The sequence below is a fragment of the Rhea americana genome, unplaced genomic scaffold (genome assembly GCF_003343005.1).
Source record: "Rhea americana isolate MKP2758 unplaced genomic scaffold, rheAme1 scaffold_175, whole genome shotgun sequence".
Lineage (NCBI taxonomy): Eukaryota > Metazoa > Chordata > Aves > Rheiformes > Rheidae > Rhea > Rhea americana.
Window position 1 is genome coordinate 499,231 of NW_028185872.1, and position 18,585 is coordinate 517,815.

The 18,585-nt window shown below is 45.9% G+C and overlaps 3 protein-coding genes and 1 long non-coding RNA gene across 8 annotated transcripts in view; 3 read left to right on the forward strand and 1 right to left on the reverse strand.

The window, feature by feature from the left end:
- Nucleotides 1-5,085, forward strand: part of ADORA2B (adenosine A2b receptor) — a 19,050-nt gene extending 13,965 nt beyond the window's left edge. Inside the window, exon 2 of the mRNA XM_085301275.1 lies at nt 1,124-5,085. Within this exon, the coding sequence (XP_085157401.1) occupies nt 1,124-1,817 (694 nt within the window). The 3' untranslated portion in view covers nt 1,818-5,085. The remainder of the gene's footprint in view (nt 1-1,123) is intronic.
- Nucleotides 1-18,578, reverse strand: part of ZSWIM7 (zinc finger SWIM-type containing 7) — a 21,040-nt gene extending 2,462 nt beyond the window's left edge. For 2 of the 5 annotated variants that reach the window (XM_085301278.1, XM_085301279.1), the window contains exons 1-5: nt 18,401-18,578; nt 16,349-16,370; nt 12,925-13,027; nt 6,880-6,984; nt 6,134-6,270 (exon numbers count right to left, since the gene is read on the reverse strand). In XM_085301278.1, the coding sequence (XP_085157404.1) occupies nt 6,154-6,270; nt 6,880-6,984; nt 12,925-13,027; nt 16,349-16,370; nt 18,401-18,476 (423 nt within the window). In that variant the 5' untranslated portion in view covers nt 18,477-18,578 and the 3' untranslated portion in view covers nt 6,134-6,153. Of the gene's footprint in view, nt 1-5,942; nt 6,271-6,879; nt 6,985-12,924; nt 13,028-16,348; nt 16,371-18,400 lie in introns of those variants that run through there. The other 3 variants (XM_085301280.1, XM_085301281.1, XM_085301277.1) reach the window with 2 other exon arrangements.
- Nucleotides 10,759-14,532, forward strand: LOC146597886 (uncharacterized). The gene is made up of 4 exons (XR_014895368.1): nt 10,759-10,802; nt 12,490-12,571; nt 12,669-12,844; nt 14,499-14,532. It is a non-coding gene; the product is annotated as an uncharacterized LOC146597886 (long non-coding RNA).
- TTC19 (tetratricopeptide repeat domain 19) overlaps nt 18,213-18,585 on the forward strand; it is a 4,667-nt gene continuing 4,294 nt past the window's right edge. The window contains exon 1 of the mRNA XM_085301276.1: nt 18,213-18,235. The gene's annotated coding sequence lies outside the window, so the exon portion shown is untranslated. The remainder of the gene's footprint in view (nt 18,236-18,585) is intronic.

Genomic DNA, 18,585 nt, shown 5'->3' on the forward strand with positions numbered 1-18,585 from the left:
TCTGGGGGCCAGAAGGGCACTTTTGCTTTCTCAGCTACATAGGCACCCTGTCTTYGGTGCTGGACAGGGTGCAGGGGCAATGCATGACTCTACAACACTCAGGACTGCAGCAGCTTGCCCCTGGGCCACAGCTGAACGTCTTCACAGCACCCATGAGAGCAGCAGGTGCCCAAGGAGGGCACTTGCTTAGATTTCTGGATCTTGATATCCAGTTATTGTAGGTCAGCAGAGCACAAGCCTCATTTGACAACAGCACCTAACTGAAGTGATGCAAAACCCAGCAAATACTTCAGCAGCTGCAGGCATCAGGTCAGCATCTGTGTGAAGCTGCCTGCATTAGTGCTGTTAATGGGGGCAGCACAGTGCAGGGAAGATGAATGGAAGRAGAACAGCTCAGTGTTTCTTGCTCCCAGCACCATGCTTGGATTCAGGACTCTCTGAACAGCAAACACAAACCTAACTTGTAAGTCTCCTAAGTAATCTATCATTAGCAGTTGCTTTCAGGTGCTGGCATAGCGAAGTCGTTCAGGGTATTTGTTATCCAACCACAACAACCTAGTGTGGGCTGCAGTCTGGCATGTGGAAGCCAGCAATTGCACTGTTTGGGAAGCTGGTAGGATCCACAGTTTCCACACACACGTTTACTTCCCACGTTAATGTATGAGGGAGCACTATCACGTTATTGGACTGCTGCAAAAGCTAGCTTTGCTGCAGGCACGAGAACAGCCCAAGCTGAAGCAAGCTGGCTGTTGTATAAAGGCTGTAAGAACATGTGGTGATGCTGGCCAGGTTAGCTGCCTGTTACAGCGTACAGCTGAGAGCCAGACTTGGCTCAGCAGTAACAGCTCAACCTAAAATTCYATGCAGTCTGCCCTGGCATGCCCAGCAGTGGATGTGTAGAGCAAGAGACTAAGTTGGTGGCTACAGAATGAGCCTTCCCTCTATACTTGCCCTCCTTGCAGTTGGTTGTTCAGGGACATGCAGTGATAAAGCCCTTTTAAGAATCCAAGTCTTTATCTTCACTGAAGTTTCACAGGGCTGATAGCTTTAACTGCGGTGAAGGAAAGTCACAAGTCCTCATTTATTTAATGGCTCCATTTTGGTTTTGTTCTTGATTCTGTAGGTATAATAGCCTAGTGACTGGGAAGCGGGCAAGAGGACTCATCGCTGTGCTGTGGGTCCTGTCCTTTGGAATTGGACTGACTCCGCTCATGGGTTGGAACAAAGCCATGAGTGGGTGTCCCAACTCCACCAACGAGACAGGGGCTGCCACTGGGAAGGATCACCATGGCTGCTTCATCTCATGCCTCTTTGAGAATGTGGTAACTATGAGCTACATGGTGTACTTCAATTTCTTCGGCTGTGTGCTGCTTCCACTCGTGATCATGCTTGGGATCTACATTAAGATATTTATGGTCGCCTGCAAACAGCTGCATCAGATCGAACTGATGGGCAACTCCAGGACCACGCTACAGAAGGAGGTCCATGCAGCCAAATCTCTGGCCATCATCGTAGGACTTTTTGCTTTCTGTTGGCTGCCCCTGCATATCTTGAACTGCATTACTCTCTTCCATGAGGACTTCTCCAGATCCAAGCCTGAGTGGGTGATGTACATGGCCATCATCCTCTCCCATGCCAACTCTGTCATCAATCCCATCATCTACGCCTACAGGATCAGGGACTTCCGCTACACATTCCGCAAGATCCTTTCCAAGATCCTCTGTAAGAGAAATGACTTCCCCAAGTGCTCCACTGACAACAACCAGCACCTGACTGTCTCCAATATTAACTCTCCAACAGCCTCTGTGACCATATGACCTTGCATGTCCTGCTCCTAGGATTTTGCAGTTTGTACCTGACACTACCCTTCCTTGTGCCTATGTGAACTCTAACTCCTAGAGGAGCACTCAGAGATGACCACTATGCAGTTATACAGCTGTATTTTTTATTTTTTATTAACATAGTGCCTCCTAGAGGAATAACCTGACTGGGGGAAGAGTGCATGCAGCTCACCCTCTACTGTAACCCAGGTTGCATGAGTGCTGGTGATCTTAYTGTGTTTCTTTTCCAGGTCAAACATTGACTGTGGAAGACTGCTAGGGGTGTTTCCCCAATTGTGCTGCTCATGTCAAGTCCTAGGATCTTTATTTTTATTATGATTATTTTTTTAATCTTTTGATTCACTTAGTAATAATTTTGTGTCTGTTTTTGAGTTGTTCTTTAAGTCCATACTTGACAGCACTTTGGTAATACCCTAATTATTCCATCAATTGTTTGATGCAGCTAGTATTCTCTGATGGGAAAAAGTCTTACTTAGACCAATTGTGGTGTGAAACTGAATCTGTGTTTCCAGGCTCTAAGGGAACCAGTTGTGTTAATGGGAAAAGAAGATCGTTAACTGGCCGTGCTGTGTATTTTTGGCMCAGTATGGAAGCCCTACTTACTAAATGCTGAAATTTTAGAAAAGGGTTGATGGAAGTCATGAACAATAGCAGTCTTATTGTCTTTAAGTGTCTTTGTTCTATAGGATTACTAAATTAGGATTTACTAAATTCTTCAGACCAATGCTTCAGGTTTGATATCAGATCTGATTTCTGTTATCAAAATTCAGAAGGCAGAAGCATCCCAGTAGTCACAACAGTCTGATCCAAAGTCTCTGAGGTTAGTGGAAACAGGCCCTTRGTGACATGATCTCCACAATTAGATTTGCTTTCAAGTCAAAACTTGATAGACTTGCACTGTTTCCAGAAATGCAGGTTTTTAGCTGTGATAGCTCACCTGATTCCTAAAACTTGGTCTTGCTGGGGTTCAGGTATATCCCAGTAAGCCTCAGAAGTAGTGAATACTGTTTTTCTAGTAGTGATGAGGTTTTATTCTGACCTACATCAGTAGCWAAAGACACAGGAAAGGAACTATTTTGCCTGCAAGCTGATATTGGCCAAGCTCTTCAGGGAATAAGTTCACACCACAGATTTTCTAGCCTTGACTCTGTGGCTAACTGCAGAGTCCTGGCCTTTTAAAAGAACAGGCCCACTCAACAGCAGTGGTCTTAATTTGTACTGCAAGTTAGTAACTCTCCAYAGCCCCAGCTCAGTTCTTAATTGCTGCACCTGATTTCCTATGTAACTGATATACAAAACTATAAGAAGGTAGAAAGAACAGTGCATTATTTTCCAAAATACTAGCTCCACTCTCCAAATTGCGTGAAGACATGTACATTAGTTTAAATGAACCAATGTTTCTGGTATGTCCTTCAGTAGGGCAGTTCATTCCACAACTGAGAGAAATGGGGTGAGGAAAGAGAGTCAGAAAAACATCAGGCTCCCTCCTTCATGCCCCAAAGCTGATTTTAGTACAGACACATCTCTGTGCTTGACTGATAAGACCAAGACACGAAGCATACCATGTTACTGCTCCAGCCATAAAGTGGCTGTGGAAGGAAAAACATCTTGTTAAAGGACAGGTCAGAGACTAGATCTGATCTGCTATAGTGTTGTAGCCTACTTACAAATCAAGAGTCTTACCTGATGGCTTTTGAGTGGCAGAAAAGTGGTAGTATTTCTCTCTGCCACTCAGAGAGAAATCACTCAGTGCCAAAAGGAGCATCACTGTGATTAATGGGAAGCTGGAGTGCAAGGATGGGTATTTCATATGTTTTTCAATGGTAACCCGTAACACTGGCCTTCCTAATCCATGCCAGGAGACAGAGATAGGAGGCAGTCCTTTTAGGGTCAGGTGGCAGGGAAGGAAATTTAAATACATCCGGTTCCTGAAGGATAGGCCCAGTGGACAGACTGATGCCTGGAGCAGTCCCTGATAAATTGTACTTGAACTATATAGGTATCAGCTTTTTAATTTTTTAACTGCATTGCACTATAGGGGTGGTGCAACATAAGACCTCCCTGCAGAGCTTCATTTCTCCAGAACATATAGATGACAAATATCCTGTAAAATCAACTGAAAAACAGCTCTGAAAATCTGATCTGAACGAGTTCTGCTATGGCAGTATCTGTTCTGCCAGCTGATGTGATCTGCAAGGAGCAGCTGCAGGTGTGATTTAGGGCCCAGCATGCACACGGAGGCCAATTCACTGGTAAGTGATGAATGCAACTGCCTTGTATACAGCAGCTGAACTGGTCAGAGCCAGACTCAAACCTTGGTGAATCACCAGTAAGCTCTGAATGGAACTGTAGATGCTTATSTTTTACCCAAACCAGATGTAGCCAAATTTGGACATCTCAGATACTGGCATTTCCAAAAAGAATCTAGCTAGTTAATGTCCCAAGTGTTTAACATCCCCATTTGGCTTTGCTGTATCCACATTGTTCATGGTCCAGCTAACAGATGTATCCACCTCCTGCCATTTGGGCAGAGTTTGGCKCTCTCCTTACTTAATTCCTTCCCTTCTGTATTATCTTTGGCTGTGTTCCTTCTGTTAATCATGGCTGGAAACAACCAGGGTTTCACCTGCAGGTCTGGCAGTGTTGCAAGTGGTTGCAAGCCACATTTATCCTTACAATAAAAAATGTAATCCTGTTGTCTGAAAATGAACCAAAATCCAGACAGCACAAAACAGACTGAAAAACACAGTACTGCAATATAGAACAAGAGCCAGTCGCAGAACATGTGCCTGTATGTGATAGCTTGCACTGCAGATCGGTATCCACTACRGCTACCTTTCATACGCCTCTTACGAGCCAGAAATACTGTAGACAGATCTGTTGTTTCCTTAGTATGAATAAGCCCTTGGGCTATTAGCCGTTATTAACTATGGCCCAGGTCACTGTGGTGTTTAGGCACATAAGTGTCTTCATGGATCTGAGCCTAAGTCATTTGAAGGCAAAATAAAAATAGAACTGCCTCTAACACAAACAGAAAAAAAAAGCTCTGAAGGTTTCTATAAAAATGTGAAGTGAAAATGGCTAAGGAACTTTCGATGTGAGTGCAGCTGTAAATGCTCAGCTATCACTCACTACTGCTCTGATGTAAATAGGATGGATGTGTTCTCTTGTTGCTCAGATTTTATAATTGCAGTAACTTTGTTATTTCCATACAGAATGCTTAATTTACCACCTACACAACCTGGCTCAGCCTGTTCCCTGTCGTTTCTTCTGGTGTTGTGTTCAAGCAGTGTATCATACAAGCCCATGCTGTACCTGCAAAGGAGACTGATGCACAATGCTTTGGCCTGCCTCAAAGCATGGGCAGGTCATCACATAGCCTGGAACGGAGCTGGCTTCTGGCTCACTGGCTGGTGAATGAGAACTTGCCAGGCGTGCAGGGTAGGGGGAGCAGCAGTTTTCTCTTTTGCCCATGTCTGACGTGGGCAGCTGTCACAGCTTACCAACACCATTTACCAGACAGAACCACAGCAGACTGTGTGCTGCCCCCAGCAAGAGAGACAACTTCAGCCCAATTCTAACATGGGGGAAAAGACAGTGATCCTAAAGGGGATTCTCACAGRGGAAAACGGTTCCATAATCCCTTGCCTTGCCTGCCAGCATGAAGTGGTTGGCTTGTCTGAATTGAGTCAATTTAAAACCAAAGCAACCACACTGACTCTTCCAAATACCCCATGTTACAGTAAGCACAGTAGAAATGAGGCAGAAAAGCAGAACAGTCATCAGTCTGGAGGGGCTGAGGTATCTCCTCCCCAGTATACCTTTGCCAATGATGAATCTTAAAGTGCTCTGAGCAGCTAGCTGCAAAAAGCCACTGCAGCTTCACTCTGCCTGCCTTTGAAGGCCAATTCCACAAAGCCACACAGGTACTTGAGCTGGGAGGGCTGGGGCTGCCATCAGACTAAGAGCAGAGTTAACAAGCTTTAATGAATCACAAAGCTGCTGGACTGTTCCGTATTACAAGCACCCAATAGTACATATTAGTTCAAACATCTTCAAAAATCTAAGAATAGCCTAAATAAATGAAACTGATGTCAACAGTTTTTGCCCATGCTGAACCTTCTTAATATTTATTAATTAGTCCATCAGTGCAAGGCTGCTATTTAATGTCATGCTTGCGTGCAGCACAGAAAAAAACCTACCAACCAAAATGAACTTTTGACAGCCTTGTAGGTAGTAAGAACACCAGCTATACYTCTCAGAGGAGCTGGAAGGGTACACAGAAAGCACACCTGCATATCATCCAAATCCTTCATCCTTCTTCCTCTTCCTCGGCCAGTAAGATGCTAGTGAGCTGCTCCTCAGAGACAGTTAGTTCCTGGCATGCTCCCATGGCCTGGCTGAGGTAGACGGCAAGTATATGTTTGCACTGCAAACAATAGTGCGAACATGTTAACAGCAGGAGCAYTGCAGGAATGTCACGTCACATCTGTGAAGCTACAAAAATTCATCCTGGCCAGGATGTGTTTAATGAAGAGCTCACCCCTCTCAGAAACATGGCTTCCTCTTGGCACTGCAAACACTAGCACAGGCTGGAAGTCCAGTTGACCTGGGTCAACTCCATGATCAGACTAATACAATACAGGGTTCTAACACTCAACAAAGCATTAACAGATCTTAATGCCTTCTCCATGCTGGATGCAGGAGCAGGGGGGATTCAGGCTATAAAGAATAACAGTTTATTTGGTACTGCCTGGAGGCATTCACAGGTAGGGATTATTCACTTCTTGCAAGTCAGACTATTAATGTGTAATTAAGAACAAAAGCCCTCTCAAACCCATGTAGGCCTAGCTCCACCCAGATACTGTGACTCCCAGAGGCCGTATCGTGCTCGGTTAGCCACAGCCTATATGATCAATTCAACACTCATGTGTTTGCTCCCTTGGAAACTTCATGCTGCTCAGGTTCAAGAAGGAGAGATCAGCAGAGCCTTCTCCTCCCTCTCTGTCCTGGGCCCAAGTTAAGGCACGCAACTTACCAGAAGGCTCTCGCTCTTCTGCAGGACAGTGAAACCAAAAGCAGGACATGTGCAGAAGTGGCAGGAACTATAGCAGGTATAGAGTTTGCCTGAGCTCCCAAGGACCTGAAACAAAGGCAGATGGTTCAGGTAAGAGTCTTTTAATTTCTCTAACTACCAGCCTGTATCTGGCCTGATGTCCTCCCCCCAATGACTCATAGCATGCAAAGAGGTGCTGCAAACAGTGTTTGTGGTTTGGTGCCCTGAACACAGTAGCAGCTGTTTCCTGAAGAATACTGGAGCTAAGACATACAGGTGGCCAGAGTCCACAGGTCCCTTATAATCAACAGGTCAATGCCTTCCAGAGACAGCACTTGTGCCAGTATGCCTCAGGGGAGGGAAGAGGATRCTGGGCACCCCACAAGCCTCCTTGGCTGTCTGCTGGCATGACAGATTCGGAAGGAAAGGCAGCACTGGCCCACCTATGTAAAGTACGATCACATAACATTTGTTCTTCTGCTGTGGACAGCCATGCTCCATTCCCCTGCTTCACTCTCCAGGGACCCACAGGAAGCCAGAAACTCCATACTCTCTCACTGTGCTCTACATGCTTCTCTTCTACTGGAGACAAAATGGTCCCTGTGAGAGCGCACCTACGCTGGCAGCCAGCTGCTCCAGGTGCTTGTCTACTGTTGAGGGATCAGAAAAAGGGCAGTGCCAGCAAGCAGAGAGCCATTCCTTGATCTCTCTAAGCTGATAGCACAGCAAGCTCCCCCYCCATCCCCCGTACTGGCAGATGCATTGGATGCTTCAAAACAACCAAGACTACTTTGTCACAGAAAGCGTATTTGTGAATCCAGGGCCACCACAGACCCAGRGATGGAAGGAAAACAGCAGCGAGTGCTAACAAAGCCTTTTCTAAACCACTCCAGTTGCTGGAGGCTGCAAYGGCTCTTGCTGTTTTGCTCCCACAAACAGCTGCAGCTATTGGACTCCAGTTTTGTCTGAATAAACAAAGTTCAAGTCTCCAGAGAAGAAGCTTCCCTGATCCATCTCTGGTTTAGGAACAGCACTGTCTCCCTTTCCCACGTGCTGCTCCTTTACAAGGCTGGTACTGAGGTACATCTCTTTTGCACGACAGGCACAGGACACAGGCAGTCAGGCAAGGGAAGCATTTACTTCCAGTGMGGAGAAGCTGACAGGCAAACTGTACAGGTGACTGCTGCTGGAGTTGATGGCATAGTACAGAAAAGCCACCCTCAGGATTACTTTTCTTTTGCTTACTGCAAGACTGGAAAATAGCTTTTAGAAAGCTACTTTGAGAGCAAACTGCTCTGCCCTCCTTCTACTGCTAAGGGGCCACAGGAGAACACACTCACAGACTATCAGCAGAAACCTGCAGTCAACAGCATGAACTTTGCTAATGCCCCTTGAGACCTAAACTGAGCCCATCCCATGGCCAAAACACAATTACAATAGAATATTTGCCACCATGTGTCTAATACCTGACATAAGAGAGCAAGGGCTTTTTGGCAGCTCTGTTACATGGCTTAGGTTCCTGGCACTAACTTTTACTGGATGATTCAGAGAATGGCAGGAATTTATACTGGTGTAATCATGGGCAGTGCCCTCCTCTGTGCACAAACCTTTGGGCTCCAAGGGACACCATATGCCTCTCCCATACTAGGCCTTAGATGTTGTCTGGGTTCATGCATGCATAGRTCTAAATCTAAGGATTAAGCACCCAAAAAAGACAAGACAGTAGAGCTCTGCACAGTGCTGCTTGTCTCCAGAACATCCCTGACACCCATATGCCCCTCCAGAGGAACATCAGCTCTCCAGGTTCAGAGCTGCACTTGCAAGGGGAAACGGTCCCCTGTTCCCTGCAGCTCTCTGAAGCACCCTGCCTGGCAGGCAATGCCCATGACAAGTAGGAGCTTTCCCATGGAAAAGCTCATATTCTCCCACTTCTCCTAGCAGATTCAGGACACAAGATTTGCATTCCCATTTCAGGAGGAAATCAGGTTTTTTTTTCAGTCTGGCCTTTTTTCCCCCAACTAAGTTTGCTTCACTTGTGATAAGTTTGTTTTTCTCTAGCCCCTTTGATTGTTTTTTCCAAGATGAAGTATTCCGATGGTGCCTTTCATTCAGAAATGTTTTCTTTGGGGGGGGGGGGGGTGGGAGGGGAACACAGACATTGCCAGATTTGGGCTGACTTTAGAGTTCTCCTGTCCTGACCTAGATGGAAACAATGCAGCTACTGCCTAATAAAGCAGAATCTAAACTCCAAAGACCAAGAGGAAAAGGTGCCTCTACTTCTGTTCAGCTGCAGCCAAGCCAAGAACTGGGGTGCCCTCTTGGCCCTGAAACGCCGTGAGATTTCCTCCCACTACCTTCATCTCCAGGCACCTCACTGGCTGCACACAGAAGAAAAATCACCTTGGTAGTGGTGTCACTGCCAGTGTGCTGGGATGCAGAAGGTCTATCTCTGGCACTRTGTGGTAGCTACTGCTGCCACCACAAAACAGCTAGGTAGCACCATGTGTCTGTGCCAGGACCTGGTGCTCTACTCCCAGTAGTGGGGCAGGCTGCCACAGAGTTCTAGGAAATTAATTAAAAAAGACATTACAAAGAAGAATCCAATAAAAATGCAGGATGTGACCAATCCAAACGACAGTTGGAGGGAGGGCTAGAGCACTGCCTCTTTCCCTRCTAGCTGACTTTACTCCCACAGTTCTCAGCATTTCTGCAACTCAGGCATACCTAATAGATACTCCAACAGCAGACTACTCACCACTTTGCACTTCTGCTGAAATCCAGCACAGCTGCACCACTGGCCAAGATCCCTCCCCACCTCTGCCCCATACCTCTGCAGCAGGTAAGATTTATCCCTTTTCTGGAGTTACAAGGGTTGGGCTGAGCCTGCAGTGTAAACAGATRCTATACAAGCTCCTTCCAGGATGTGTAACAACTCTGATGAAATATCAGCCCTTGAGCACCTCCTGCACCAATGCTACCTCTGTGGTAGGTAGCAGGGGCATTAATACCTGGGCATTAAAGAACAYATCATAGCTTTCACTTCACTGAGGGTTCTTTCCTCTCCTGTCTCAGTTCCTGTGGGCAAGAGCTGCCTACACTACAGGCTGCAGTTCTAGGGCTTGTCTGAGCAGAGTCATTTCTCCCTAGAGCAGTGACCAAGATGTGCTGGCTGATATGGAATGTGAACAGCATTTTCGCCTGCAAAGTATCAACAGCTCAGATCTGGCTATGAGGACTCGGAAGAGTTTCACAGTAGGACCAGTCTCACAGTCCCAAAGAGAAGAGTTCTCTAGATTCGGCTGTGAGTGAAGACACCATCCTGTCTCAGCTCAGCCACATCTGGGTGTGAACGGCAGGGCAGATCTGGCTTTCTAGGGAAGTAAGAAGGATGACAGCGTATGTGTTCCAGGCAGCTATGGATGTCTCCCCCCGGGGCACTGTGCTGGGCATGCTTCTCTGCTGAGAGAAAAGTGCACATAGCTGGGATATGTGTTTACAGAACACATATAAAGCAAAAGCCAGTGACACTACCCAGCTACTCTGAGTGCAGTGTCCCACTCAGTGCTTTGGTTTATAGGGCCCCAGACTCCAGATTGCGTTCCTGTCACTGCTCCAGCCAGTGGCCTCAGGGGAGGCTCTGCTCTTTGTTTCGGCCTCCCAGACAGCTGTGCTGAGGAAGAATTTCGCAACGGGACCAGCCTCCCACCCCCAGAGAAAATAGCTCTTTAGATTCCTCTGGTAAKGAACTCATCAGCATGGCCTTAATCAGCAATCAAGCTTCACTGAAGAGGAATGCTGCTCAGAAGTACATCTGCACCTGCAGACAAGAAGAGCTTCATGTAGGTTGCCTGTCAGCTGGGAGGACATAGGCACAAGGCCTTTGGTGATGCACGGGGATTGCTCAGGTCACCACTATTAGCCAGGAAGTGCTGGGCTAAAAACGGGGCTTCTCCTATATTAAGCCCTAGTGACCAGCCCTAACCTACCCACCCACTGGTTCCTTCCCATTAGGGGAACCAGTGGTTCACTCTACCTGCAGAGGTAGGAGGGAGCACTTCTGATATTTGCTCTTTTTTCAGTCAACACCAGCTGAGCAAATTGTCAGGGCCATCAGTAGATAATAATCAACCAAGAAGACCAGCTCCAACCTGGTGACTGCAGAACTGCCTCCAGCAGAAGGTTTAGCCCCTCACTTCAAGTGGGGAGAGCACGGGGCAGCGTGGAGGGGTGACTGCCTTGCTGTAGTACACACATTTTGAGGGAGCAGCATGCAGGAGTACATGTCAGCACATGGCACAGTAAAGCCCTCTTGCAAGGCCTCACAGAGCTGCATCCTACAGCTACAGCAAAAACTCATGTAACTGGGCAAAATAAAAGACAAGAAGGAGCTCAGGTAGGGGAACAAGTGAAGATTCTGGCAGTGCCATCTTTCTCTGGTGTCTTCTCTGTCTCGTGAGGCTTTCTCCATCTCTGAGATAAACACCAAGCCTCCTGAGATGCAGATAACTCTGCATGACCAGAGGCTCTAAGCAGCCATCCTCATCCTTTAAATGAAAGGGTAGTGAGTGAAAACTCTGCATCCCAGTCTGCAATGCTCTGCCTTAGCCCACATAGCCTGCCTAAGCCCTGCAAGGAGAACATGACCATTCTCTGCTCAGTGGCATATTTAACAGAGCAGCAATAAAAAGCAAAAGCCTTTAAGCCCTCTATTAGTGAGGCAGCTTCTCAAAAGACAGAAACGCCTAGAGAAAGCTGCTGTCTAAGGGTCCTGGAAGCAGTGCTTCTTAGGCATTGCTGAACACCCATAAGGCAAGCCCTCAACTCAAACCAGAGGCTGTGCTCTTGAGCCATGTATGTTTATGAATTATGCTTCTTTGGAGGGTCAGATGCATTCTCCAGAGACCCCCAAAGCAATGAAGACTCCATGCACAAATCAAGCAATGCAAGTTCTGTATATGTGAAAAATGCTTGTGTCATCACCCAGGCCTGGCTTCCCAGCTCCTCTCTTACCCCAGAAGATCCCCACGCATCTCAGCACCTCCAGAGAAGCAGGGAAGGGCCTTTGCAGGGAGAATATATAGAAACGTTCCTCTTAGCTGCTGCACCAGCAAGCAGAGAGATTTTCTTTTCTCTGATGTGTGAAAAAGCAAAGCAACTCTCTGTTCAGCAACAGAGAGGACTGTGCCATTTAAGGGAGGCTAGTAGTGCTAAATAGCAGAAGCAGTTAAGTGCCTCTTCACCAAAATCTTATGAGCACAGGGGTCCATCTGCTTGTACAGCTGTAGCTGGGGCACAGCAGACAGAGTCTCTCTGACTCCGTGACCCTGTGGGCTGGGTGCAGCTGGTTAGCAAGTCACATAGAATTGACAGACCATCCCCAAGWGCAATGCCACAGCATAACACTCATACAAGAACAAGGAACTGTCCATACCACTGAAAAGTTTGAAAGAAGTGACACTGCTTTCTGCCTCCAGCTAATAGGCCTCACCTCCAGCTCTGATCCTGTGCTGTAAAAGAAGTTTGATCTTTAGGGCTAGGTTGAAATTTTTCCATCTAAAATGCCAATTACAAAGATGTTTCTGTGATCCACAGACTTGGCTACAATGAACTACAATGAAACCCAAGGGTTTGGCCTGCATTGCCTCCTCCCAGGCAACAAGGATCCTATTGCCAGGTGGGATGCCAAGAGTGTTCAGGACAGTAAAGAGACCAAGTGCAACAGCAAAGGAACATAATGACAGCACTTAACAGTGTTGTATACACTTTCTTAGGAGGAAGAACTGCCTTCGCTGGATAGGATGGAAGTAATCAGCAAAACCAGCAATCCCTACAAAGCATCCTTCTGACCCTGACACCCACAGGAGGCATGTCAGGAGCTGTCTTTGACTGGCTGGGAGCTGCCTTTGACTGGCTGGGAGCTGCATATAAAACTGAATTTCTTTGTTATGTAAGTAAGGAAAATACTGTTTCACATGTCAACTGAAAGTCATCAGAAACTGAGATGGAGCAGGGGGAAATGGTGTATACCTGGTATGCGGTCCTCCCACTAGGGGACACAACTCGTGTGACAGAACGCTGATCCACCAAATCCAAAGCTGGGACAGCAGATGGGCCAAATATGAACTTCAATCTGGAAGATAAGGTGTATCTAGTTAGGTCACATCACAAAATGAGAATCCTCTTTAGGGGGCTTATCATTAACTATAGAGTTTCACCCTATAGACTCCAGAAGGCCTGCAGCCAAAGGCTCCCATTGCAACTCAAAATCCCATCACTTGCAGATCCATTAACTATGCTACCAAGCAATGAAGCATGTAAGTTATTCTCATTTTTGCTGACCTTCATAAAGTGACTGTCTAGCTCTCTAACACAGCCTGGAGGCATCCCAGCTGACAGCCACTCTCTTGGAAGACAGAGAGGACTCAGTCCTTAAGGACAGCCTCCATTCTGCCAGATATTCTGTGCATCTATGTGGTTTTCATTATCTTTAAGAGAACTTCCACATTTTCAAGCTGCCCCTGAACATCTCCTTCTCTCTTTGCAAAACCCTACTAGAATTTAATTACAAGGCATTTCAAGGTTTTTTCTTACACAGCCACTTTACAGCTTATCTGTCTCTTCAGCAGTATGGCCCAAACAATTCTAGCTCTGTGCTCCACAAACAGGACATGAAGTGCTTCTTGTCCTGAACTAAAATGAGACAAAGTGCATCAGAGATACACAAGTGAGATTTTAACATTCAGTCTGTATGGTTATGAGGCAGTATTAGCCATGTAGATGAGAAGTTATCTTTAAGCAGCTTTTGTGGCTTGACAGAGTCCCTTTACAGGTCACCGATTATCGCAAAAGACACAGGTCCTTACAGTGATCTGATCAGCCTTTCTGTTAGTATTCCTGTAGCTCTTCTGATACAAACTTCAGGTAGACAGAGCACTGTCACTTAACCAATTTACCGAACAGTGAAGCCAGTCAGTAAAGCTGGAAAAGAAACCTTGCTTCTGCCCAGCACCCTAAACACACTGGGTCTTTCTCATCTTTGGCAGCAATGGCAAGACTTGGTGGCAAACAGAAGCTACGGAACAGAGATTCTGGGGTATGCACAGTGCTGGAGTTCCAACAGGCATTACTGTCAACAGGCAGTGTCACACATGCAGCCCAGTGATCCTTGTTGCAGCAAAAACTGTGAAACTGTCACAAGTACAGCATGCATAAACTGGGATTTCAGCAGGGGTCACACCAGGAAAATAAGAGAACACGGAGACAGAGTTGCTAATGTTAAAGGGAAARAAGATTGTGCTCTGGGACAGCTTAATTGTACCTACAGACTGTCCTGAATGAGTTACCCCAGATCAGATTATTGATTCATTTGGTTTGGAATCCTAYCTCCAGTCACGGCTAACATGCCATGCCTCAGAGCAAGGAAGGAGGAATGGCGACAGACAGCTCCTTGGGCAATAGGAAATGCAGCAGTAGGGCTACCTTCTCATCCCAGGGAGAACCGGTTTATAACCTGGAGCACAAATGCGTCATTTTATAGTGATCATGTCTTCGGATCACAGTCACAACTGAGGTATAAATTAATCTTTCTCTGCCCTCCAAAGTGCAGTAATCAGAAGCTAACAACCACCAGGAAAGCACTGCAGACACTCCGCTGCATGCGGAGCAACTGGAGAGCAGTAGTTTTACATCTCTAATCCTGCTACCAGCACAGTTCAAGAAGGATTGTATCTCCTGATGATGCCATGCACAGGTATGTGCTAAATTATATGTCAGATATGGAGACCTGAACTTTTACCCTATTGTCCAGACAGCTCTTAGGCTTAGAAGTTTTGCTGTATCTGTTCATCCTACTGCTTTGAATGCATTCCAAAGAGTTCAGGGGTAACAGAGATAATCTTTACTCTTTTATTCACTGAGAAAAATCTGTGTAGTCTAGATTAGTTACAAATGTAAACAACAAGGGAATCAGCAGTGACGAAAGGGTATTTCAAAACATGAACAAGAGAAAGCAGAGGAACATTTCCAACTCCAGTTAAGACACGAACAGCCAAGGCAGAGCCCGTGCGTCTCAGCAGTATGGCTGACCTATGTGTTTGAGTCAATCTCATTGATAACAAGCCAAGCACACAGATGTATTCCAGTAAGACCAAAACTTAAGTGGTAAAAACCCAAGGCGATAAGGATTGGCCTCATCTGATGGACTGAGAGGTGGGTGGGGGAACACTCAGCCTAAGACATTCCTTAATGATTAGGTTTGGGACTACAAGAGGGCAGAGCCTGATGAGCCTCAGTAACTCTCTTCAATTCGGGGAATTCTTTTTTCATGTATATAGTTTGATCAGTCTAACAGGAAATAAGTAAGGGGAATGCCCAAAGGAAATTCAAGGTCTGGAAAGATTTGGAAGAGATTCAGAAATGAAATGAGAATACTTCTGAGACCCTGGTCAAAGGGAATTGATAGCAATCCGACTGCCAAGTGCTACCATCCAACYGTTACTAAACTTAACAAGGGAATTTCTCGCCTCCTCTTTTCTTTTATGACAAGAAGGAAACAAAATGTATGAGACTTGTCAAATATAATCTCACTGTTTAAGGGTCACTATGATCCCAGAAGAGGGAGCCAGCACACATGCCTTTCACAGGCAGGGAGTGCTATGTTGGATTACTTCAGACTCAAAGATATTGAGGCCTGAAAGGTTCCTGGTGACCTCCTCTCTTGGCTAAATTACAGGCAGGCAGGGACACAAAGCTAAAGATGAAAATGAAAAGCCTTTATCACAGTGACAGTACCTTTTCTCTGCCACCCCCACCGATTAGTGAGGACTGCAGGAGTTTCAATACTCATAGGCACTTCTTGGCTATGACTGACACATTCCCAAGCTTCAGTCAATGCAAGGGCAGTGAAGCTGACCTTAGACTTCCTTAAAATGGAAGAAAACTCTCAGAGTAATTTTCTAGGTGACAGTTCCCTTTTGCAGATAGATGATACATTTCCTTTTCTTTTTCTGTCACACGTCTGTGTCTCAGACAGGAAGGGATCTCAGGGTGCTGTTGTGCTCACAATATGAAGGCAGTGGGGATGCAGTGCTCTAGTGGCATGAATCATCTGAAATGCAGCCTGCTTTCACAGAAAACTTGTTCCAGGTCTGAGGGCAGACTCAGAGCTCAGTTGAAACATTCTGGGTTTCTGCATGTCTAATCCATCCCAAATTAGACCAAGTTATCACAGGAGATTCAGTGATACAGAGATAATTCCATAAATCTTTGGAAAAACCTAGAGACAGTCTTTTTGGACAGTGACTCCCATTACCAGCAAAACAGCAACAATGCTTGAGAAATATGTATTAGTCAAACACAAGGAAAAAAAGATAGCAATCTTATGATGACAGCAGATTATTAACTGTCCTTTCGCAGAACACTTGGGACAAGAACTAAAGCAAAAGATACTTACCCCAGGAGCAAGTCATCAGGAACTGTAACAAAAAGAAAATGAAATGTGATTTTGTTGAACTCCAATCTGAGAGACTTAGATATCARCCTCACAGGGAGGCTACAATTTTCCTAATCTACCCCCAGAGGCCACACAAGACGGCACCCTGTAGTGCTCTAGCCATCCTTGCTAGCCACCAAAAAGGCAACAAGGTGCAGCAAAATGATTTGCTGTGGTAGAAAATTTCAGTCACAACAGTGACAGGGAAGGAGACCTGGCGGTGGATGGGAGTTTATTTCTCCCACCTTTCTAGCTCTGAGCACACCCGTCAGAACAGCTCAGGTTCCACAAAACCCAGAGAGATGCAGGAACAACAAACAGTCAGGTAATGTTGTTTTTCCTCTTAAGTCCTTGCTGTGTGAATTGCATGAAAACTGAGAACAGTCAAGTGCCAACCTATTCGCACARGACCACGCAGTCCTGAACCTTCCACACCCTGTCTTATGTCTGAACCCACTTTTCACGACAGCCCAAAGGCTAGGTCTGACAGATGCCACACGGCTCCAGCCCTGCTCCTTGCACCTAATCTCCACTCCAACATGTATCCACTCTCAGCCCAAAGCTGCATTCTACGCAGTTAATACGGTAACTGAGGTTTCCTCAATCCTTTTTAAACAAATCATAAATTTCATTTGTTCTGAGAGTCAGAAAACCTTCCAAATAGAAACTATTCACTTTCAGTGTGACTGCTTATACATAAGGCATTTATCAAGTACAATTAAAAATATATTACATATACATTTGAAGCCATAAGGATTAAGTTTTTTAAAAAATGCAGGAGCCCAAATATATTACTTTTATAATATCCTACTTTAAAAGCATGTAAAAAGGCATGCAGTCTGAACAACTTGCTCTGCAGCTTTAAAAAGCTGGTTAAAAATATATATATTGGCTTCCCTGAAACTCTCTTGGCATGAGTTGAGAACTCTGTGGCATCAAAACTTTAACAATGTTGTTCTTTTCCCAACATAGTCTTGTAGAACTCTGCCAGTTTATAGCTTTGAACACAYAGAAACATAATGTCTCCAATTAAAAGAACTTCTAGTTAAGATGGAAAACTACATTTAAGAAAAATAGTCTGTTTTAACTAACAAGTTAGGCTGTGATTAGTTAATCTGATCTTTTTGTTATCACTAATGGGACACAGTGTACTATTTGTGTTCTACTGGAAGACTGGGAACTTTGACTTTAAAATCCTTCCTTCTAATAATTCAGAATATTCTCTGTGACTTATGCTGTTGGTTTGACTTTTCTAACTTTCATCTAATTTAAGTTTCTAAAGTGACTGAGCAGCTTTATTCCCTGGTTACATCACAGAATACTGTTTCGGTGCTTTAAAGAGAAGCGTACCTTAAAAATAAAATTGATCTTTTCTCTAGTTTACAACAGGGTTTACAAAGTTCTTTTAAAAAGTAACACATAGATATTTAATCTATCAAGGTGGTCACTCAGGCAGTTTAGATATTATGTCACTGTCTCTTCCTCTAAAATGTAGTATGCAAAAGATTCCTCTGTATATTTGGTTGTTTTTAATGCAGGCAAAAATATTATTTAGAATATTTTATTCTTGTAGGAAGAACTATTATGCACCATTTATCAAGTAAACATAAACAAGAATATTCTTTCAGTATAAATTACGGAATTATGTTACTAATTCAGAGGGCAATGAAAGTAATTGGTCAGGACTGGTCGAGATTTGCCTGCCGGCTTTTACTTCCTCCAGCAGCAGCAGGGAGCCGCTCGCCGCCGGGGAAGGCGCCGACACCGCCCTCTGCTGCTCAGCCGCGGGCGCAGCGGCCTTTCCGCGCGGCTTGGCCTTCCCGCTCCGCTTTCGAAATCGGCCAGCAGGTAAAGMGCTCAGCGGGGACAGCAAAAGCCGTAGGTACAGAAGTGTGAGCTCTCACCCCYAGCGCGTCCCGTTTCCCAAACAGCGGCCGCCTTGCTCTAACCTCTGGCGGGATGGGGCGTCTGCGAGCGCAGCCCGCCTCACCGGTTCCGCTTCCCCCTACATACCGTGCGAGGTCTCCTCGAAGGCCTTCCGGATCTCCCTGAGCAGCTCCTCCGCCACCGCCGTCAAGGTGCTGCTCATGTCGCGGGCGGCAGCCCGGCGGCTGCAACCGGGCCCGGGAGCCGTTGGGAAACCGTTAGGCCCCGGCCTGGCTGCGCCGGCGCGCGCCGCGTCCCCATGGCAACTCGCG